This window comes from Vidua chalybeata, chromosome 5 (genome assembly GCF_026979565.1).
Source record: "Vidua chalybeata isolate OUT-0048 chromosome 5, bVidCha1 merged haplotype, whole genome shotgun sequence".
NCBI classification, from domain to species: Eukaryota; Metazoa; Chordata; class Aves; order Passeriformes; family Viduidae; genus Vidua; species Vidua chalybeata.
In genome coordinates, this window is record NC_071534.1 from 50,133,205 (window position 1) to 50,140,951 (window position 7,747).

Here is a 7,747-nt window from a genome sequence, read left to right on the forward strand (position 1 = left end):
ATGTGCAAGGTTCTAAAGTTCTGTCTCTCTCAAAGCTGCTTCATTATTCATTAGTGACTGAGTATTCACTGAGACAAGACCTTCAGCATTTCACTGGAAATCACCCCCAGTCGTTAAACTCCTGAAACCATACCTTTCACTTTCTCACTTGTTAGTCCCATGAGCACAGTTTTGTTCCATACAAGTTGAACACGATAATCCCAGAACTTTATACATATTTCAGGGGCCAAGGTGAAGCATTCTTCAACATTAAGTTACTGAATCATGTTGTGGTTCTGGCCATGTGGTGTCCTGGGGAGACGGATGTTAAATTGCACCATAACTCCCTTCTTGAAGAAACACAGCACATGAGGGTTTTCATCTCAGTGTGGGGCTGGGCCACATTTGCGTCAAGATGTCAGAATGAGGCATTCTCACAGGGCTCATAGCTGAGACATGTTATATGTGCTTCAAGTGCTTGGTATCAGACCAAGACTTAAACTTTTCTGCAATTTGGAGTAATCATGAGTTTTGTTTTAGGTAAATTGTCTCTAATGGAGAGAACAGAATCTAACACACAAAGGCATTACAAAGTCAAATGACTGAGTATAATGGGCCTATGCATGTAGATTTCAAAAATTAAGATCTTGCTTTTTGGTTTAGTTTGTAGCATAACAAGTTGGCCATTAAAATAATGTTTATGAGCAACTTGCACCTCAAGGTAAGGCACCTCAGGACCTGCTTCGTGGACAACTGCCTCAGCATTTCTGCACACACAGCTGTGTGTCTGTCTTTCTAGGTGCAGGCAAAGCACTCACATATGTCATTTCTTTTGCAGGTGGTGAAATCCAATCCCTCTGAAGAAAGGCCACACATAACAATGACGCTATCAAGGCACTATAGGCTGGGGAAATATTTCATCAGTCAAAGCAAACCATCACAACTGCAGGACCATGCAACAGATTCTCAGTCCCCGTATCATGTCCGAGGTCCAATAAATCAAGTTTATTCTGAAATCCTTCTCAGCAGGCTCTGTGCAAGTAAGAGGGAGTTTGTCAGCACATAGCCTCTCTTGGATGTAGTACCAAGACTAGAGAAGTGCCACTGCCTGAGTGACAGTTGAAGGACCATGGTGGATTAAGATATGCTTCCTTGACTGACTGAATACACACAAAGAAAGTTTGGGGATGTGGTATTTTCCAAAAAACCTTATGAAATTAAGATATGCCCTGGTGAGTCTGTTATGTGAAAGTGGAAGATGGAGCGTTGCAAAGGAGAGAAGAGGGGAAGCTACTTGAACTGTTGCCAAAGACTAGAACAGCTGTAGTTTATTGATGTAAACTACATTGTATTATTGATAGTAAAAAGAGACCTATATATTCACTTGAACATTTGGAAAGGGCTGGTTTAGGTCTTCAGCGCTATCTAGTTTTTATTTATAGAGACACTGTAATATTTGAATGTATTTAGAAACTGACTACATTCCGTTTGAAAGAGTTATATTTTATGTGGACATGTTTCCCTTCCACCTTTTCTGTTTAGACACTTGGTTTATAGAATCTGAAAACATCTATTAGCATTTTACTGGTGATGCTGAGTTTTGAACTCTAGTGTTTTTAGTGAAAACACATCTCTTCTTTGTATCTTAGATGGAACAGATATCTACTCTATTTTTTTGCATGTTCTGAAGCTAATAGGGAGATAGATTACCTATACTTGAGACTGATTGAAACTGTCTCATTGTAACATGTAAATATAGTGAATTTGTTAACATTAATTTATTTATGGTCCCAGTTTAGGAGAGTGTCCATATGCTGGAAGAATGCTTAGATAAGTGCTTCAGTGTCTACCTTGGCCTGTAAGCCAATCAAGTATTCTTCCTGCCCAGAATGCCATTTCTTTAATGATTTTTTATAAAATACTTGCCAATATGTGAAGCCAGTACCACAAACATAACAAAAATCCCCCTTGCAAGCACACATGAGATTTTCAGGATCTGGTAATTTATCACTCATAAGAAGTGTGTGGTATGATGGCAGCAGAATATACTGCGAGCATCTCTTGCTTGGCACAGACAAGACCTTCTCTGAAAGCCAGTTTCAGTTCAGACCTTCTCTGAACTGCATTTTCATGCTGCAGCCCAGCCACATCCCCAGTGTTTGCAGATCTGCCACAGTGCTGGCAGCCCGCTCATTCACAGCTGTGGTACCCGATGGGAAACCATGCATGGCCCAGGATTAGCAGCTGGGTGACAGGTTAGTGGCAACCCATAGGACTGCTGTCCCTAAAAACTATCCAATTATGGATTTTTATTCATCCAGTCACACAGCAGGCAAACAAGGCAACACTCTACCACCATGCATTGGAGAAGGGTTTTTTAACCAGGCAGGTGCAAATCTTACAAAGGGTCTGCTGAGTTCTGTGTCATGCTTCCCTGTCACAATTTTACATATAATCCTCCACTAGCTTCTTCTTTGGGAAAAGAAGCCACAAACAATATCAGGGAATAAACAAATTACAGCAAGGAGCTACTCATCATCTTATTTGCCTTAGTAGCACACAGGGGGGCTACCCTGTATAGAAGTAGGGCTAGTAATTAATGACAAATTTAGTATTTGCCCAAGATCCTGTATCTATCCACAGTTTGTGTGCCCAGCTGTAGTTTTGTGAATTTCTGCTTCTTCAGGTAAGATATGTAAAGTTATAATAGGAAATTGTCATGGAATATGGAGTTTGGCATCCTAAGTGATAGAGAGTATTCTCCAAAATAGGATCTGGCATACCTAATTTAAAGCACCTTTCACTATATTGAAGAAGTTCCTAACTTAGATAATGACAAAATTAGTGAGATGGTATGATTATATCTGTTTCTGTATAATATGCTGCTGATTGCTTACAGCAAATATCCCTAAATTTCAATGTGAGGTTTTCCCTGGCATGGAGATCTACATGAAAGATGGGTCAGGAGCTGTACATAAATACTGAATATATCAGCTTTTGGTTTTCAGCAATATGTTTATCTAAAGAATATAATTGTATGCAAATGATGTAATATATTCTCTTGGGTGTGGAAATCCAGGGCAGCACAACCTTAAAGCTGAGGAATAGAATATCATCATTAATATTAGTAGATGCAAAATGCAGCCAGATGTCTTTAGTATTAAGATGATCAATGATAGGTATATTACAGTTCTGCTTCTGATAAGATTTTTTGTAGCTCATTTAAATCCACATGCTGTTACTGTTATTGTTCTGTAAACAAATGTTTTTAAGGCATTAACTGGGCTTTTATGTTTATGTTTTTTTTTTTTTTTAGCTAAAACCTATTGCTGAAGCATTAGCTTAGTGATGAAAAGAAAAGAGCTGACTTTGTTATGCTGTAGTGAATATCAGTGAATGTGCAATTCATCAGTTCTGGTTTCACCACAAAATGGTTTACATGTGCTGTACACCCAGATGTCTTAATGTTTTCCAAATCTTGATATTTTTCAAATGTATTGTGTATATTTTCTTGTGTGTTTTCTATACATATCTATGTACATTAATATGTCTGTACAAAGTCATTGGTACAATTTGCAAATTGATCTTTATTTAAACAAGTTCTTTGAATAAGCTGTTTCCAACACTATGTATGATCCACATAGTCTTAGGAATAAACAAAGGATACTAAGCTACATTTTTGTTATTTAACTTTAAAATATATCTAGTATCTCTATGTATGTGAAAGATGAGAGTCGAGATTCACATGCAAGGATTGCTTGCTCATATGTATTAAAATTTATGGATTAAGACAATAAAAGGATTACTGTGTTTCAATTCCCGTGAGAGCACATGTTGCTATCTACAGTTTACTCTATAATTATTGTATCTGCTGTGACATTTTGCCTGAATAAACATTAAAGTGCTCCTATAGTCCATATATCTACCTCAGTCCCTTTACTTACCATTAAAATAGCAAAGGACTTAGTCGTCAGGTTGAGTTCCATCTCCTAATACAGACATGAGTGGCCCTGGAATTAGTGGTAGGATTTAAATATTTAGGCTGGGGAACAAGTACTCAGAGAAGTGGGGTTTCCTGCTCAGTGTCTGCTGACAGCATGTGGAGCTTAGAACAGAACTAGGGCATACTTTAAGCTACAGGTAGAGTAAGAATGTAACTGTGTTGCAAAATAAATACTCTGATATACGGAATAGTAGTCTCAGTTATTATTGCATGCCTTTAGCTGAAGCTGGAGCATGATTTACCAGTGTCCAGAGAGTTGCAACTCCTCACCTCTCATATAACTCCATAGATGTTGAACAGTTGTTGAACAGTGAATTGGGTTAGAGCAGGGTACCTGGCCACCATGATCAAGTCCATCTTAATAAATATCTTTGGAATAACTGATTGACTTTTATACTTCCCTTCTTGTAGGGAAATGCCTTGACAAGTCCTCTCTGTCATCAGAGTTGCCAGATTTCAGGGAGCTGAAAGAATGGACTACACATCCAACATTTAGTCTTGGTCTTCATTTGAAAATTATAATCTTTAGAATAATCTCTTTCACACTGTTAGATACAAGGCCTTTGTTTTTCTCTTCTGTGACACATTAAAGGAACATCAAAGTAAATTTATTTGCTTAGTGGGTGGGGTAGCAAGGCATCAAATTACCTCAAGGTTGAAATAACCACTAATAGTTATGATTCTGTTGCTATGTTGAGCCAAAGAGAATGCTTTGAAGATGCAGATATGTGTGATATTAAGTTGACTGCAATCCAGGGATCTTCAGATTACTCTTTTAGAGTAAAGCAATTTTTAGTGGTGCAGTGAACTATTTGGCATAGACCCAAACTGCTAAACAAGTCTCTGTAGGGTCACATGAAAAATATGGTCTTACCCTCTTGTTTGCCTGCTAGCTTTGCATCTGGCTTGTCTTACCTCACTGGCTATCTGCACCTGCTCTACTCCACATCTGCCTTTCTTTCAGATGACCTTAGAAATTTGTGTTTTGTCAGACTAGCAGCTTCTGGAAATCTGAGATATAATTGTTGCAAATTCAGTCTGAATCTTCAAAATGTATTTTTGTCAAGCCCAAAAGCACTAGAATATAGCAGGGGTAGAGCAAGACTCTTATCTAGGGCAGTGATTTTCTCTGATGAATTTAAAACAGCTGTTTTGCATTAAGTAGTTTTCACTAGCATTTAGCTATTCGTGGAGCTTGCCTTTACCAAGAAAAAATCCATCTTTCAAACTTCACTGCTATCTTTACCTGTGTGAATCTTCCAAACACCAGAACAGGCTGTAAAATGCAGGCATAGATATTTTTTGGTGCTGGTACGTATCCTGAAGTATTTGCTGGTACCTTCACAGTATGCATGAACAGAAAAGCTCTGACTACACAGTAAAAAGACACTGTGCAATTTAGGCTTACTTGCCTGTGATTAGATTGTACTAAAAATAGTGCTGCTTGTCAGTCTAGGCCAGCACCTGGAGCGAAGTGTCCTAGAAAACTACTCAAGTCATTAACTGCAATGGTCAAGATGAGCCTGTGGGGTCACAACAGGGTCTTCTGCAGCACAAGTTTCTGTTGTGATGGACTTCTCCCATTTCTATGTTTTTTCATCTGACTGTTGGGTCAGCTCTCGGCACCTGCGGGCAGCCCTTCCTGCAATCCCTCAAGCATGGTCAACAGCCTTGGCAAGGGACATCACACTAAGCAGCCCTGAACTGAAGATCAAGCATATGTTTAAATAAAATCTGAGGTCTTTATGAAACACAGCATCTATTAAGCATTACCTTCATTTCCTCTAATACTGAACTTCCCTAATGAGGAGCAGGATTCACTCCCTTTCAGCTGAAACTCAAATACCAAGGTGTTTTCCCAGCTTTTGACAAAATTTTTTTCCCACTGCTTGCTTGCCTGAAACAAAGGGAGTGAACTGCTCTGCATGCTCCTGCCTAACAGTGGCATGTGTTCACATAGTCACTGCAGTGGGCATTTCCCTCCTATACCTCATAGTGGGGACTAGATTCCCACAGCAGACAGAGTTTTCAATATTGTGATTTTTTTACCTGTTTTGAGCAGTGACAGTCTATGTGGTTAAAACAGACAGTTCCGTCCGTGTCTGCCAGCACCACCTGCCCCTGTGCTGCTCTAAGGACGCTGAGTAGACTCTGGGTGAAGACAAGACTACAGAACTAAAATCATTGAGTAAGGAGTAAAAATGACTCTGACACCTCTTGACAAAGTCAGGGCAGTTAAGAAGAGCTCACTGCAGATCAAGTGTGTGAAATTAATGCTGTCAGGAGCCCTTTAAAGTTAGTAAATTATATGGATTATTGTGAGCGTTGGAAGACCAGATCTGTGTTTGGCAGAGTTTCTCACTTGCCATGTTCCAAAAACATCTTTTATACTTTCTTTTGTTCCTGTCATTATCAACTTCTGTATTTCTTTTATGATTCTGTGGGACTAAGTTTGAAGTAATACTTCTACTCTGCCTGATAATGACTGTGCAACCTTCCCAGATGGTAGTCAAATCATCTAACAGATGAGAGAAGTTTTATTACATCTGAATGATATTTTTCCTTCCATATGTCAGCTCAAAAGTTTCTTTATATTTACAGAAAGCTTTAGTTATGATAGCTCTAATGCCTCCAATGTATTCAAAGAAACCTGCCAATCCCTATTGAGCCTAACAGGACAGAAAACACTTTAAGCCTTGAAAACCTGACCTTGCAAGCTATTAGATAATGCAGCATCCAGCATGGTCTAGCCCACAAATGGCTTGCTTTGAAACAGAGAATCACAGTTGTGTTCTACTGAAGTTTTCACTGGGGTGATTACAATTTAAAGATTATTTTTGTGGACTGATGTGGTTTTTTTTAGCTCAGGGGCTTTGTTGAGCTCTCTTTGCAGCAAATGCTATCTATTAGCTACTGTAAAATCCTGTTTCAACATCCTTTCACACTGTGTCCTGCCCAGTTCTTATAAAACACATACATACAACGGGATTTACTGGTGATGGTAAAAGGTTAAATCATAACAGGTCTTACTGCTCCACCCATTACAGTTCCCTAAATCCTACATTGCATCATTTCTGGGCAATAACAAGGACTTGGGGTCTAGTAATCTCTTAATGCAGGGCTCCTTAGTCTCTAGAACAGTTCAGCATTGTAGCCCTGATGGAGTTATCAAAATAACACACCTTCAGCTGTGAAATGCATACAGCAGAGCCTGCAGGCATACTCAAAACTTGCCTGTTGGATCAAGGCCAGCCTGGAAGTCAAGGACAACAGCTTCTAGAGACTGTTCTCAGGCACCAAAACCTGCTTTCCTGCTTAACTCTACATATTTAACAGAGGCATTGTAATTATGATTGTGGTCACACTTAGCTTCTTTGTAATCATCAGAGAAAGACCAAAGTCTGAATTATTCTCTAGAGATGTCTATTATTTCTACAACATTGCTTACTGTAAAGGGAACCTAAAGAAACTCATATTTTTCTTATTGATGCCTAAAGTTTTGAGAGAAGAATGTCAGTTCAACAGAGATCTGTCTGTGAGATATGTAGGCAAGAGATGTTTTACATACCCCCTTCTGCTTCTTTACTGCAGGAACTTGATCACAAGCCCACCACCACCATCACCACAAGATGCTTTCAGCTGGATGCTACATGGAACATTCTTAGCCTCTGCTCCTGGAGCTGCTTGTATGTTTAACAGTGCACTAATCAGAGAGATGCCAGTCCTGCTGGTGAGCAGGACATTTCATGGTAGTATGGGATATAC

At 39.2% G+C, this 7,747-nt stretch overlaps 1 protein-coding gene across 2 annotated transcripts in view; it reads left to right on the forward strand.

Moving 5' to 3' along the window:
* The window catches only part of CPED1 (cadherin like and PC-esterase domain containing 1), a 147,940-nt gene extending 144,042 nt beyond the window's left edge, over window positions 1-3,898 (forward strand). For both annotated transcript variants that reach the window (XM_053942355.1, XM_053942356.1), the window contains exon 23: window positions 818-3,898. In XM_053942355.1, the coding sequence (XP_053798330.1) occupies window positions 818-1,045 (228 nt within the window). In that variant the 3' untranslated portion in view covers window positions 1,046-3,898. The remainder of the gene's footprint in view (window positions 1-817) is intronic.
* The last annotated feature ends 3,849 nt before the right edge of the window (window positions 3,899-7,747 follow it).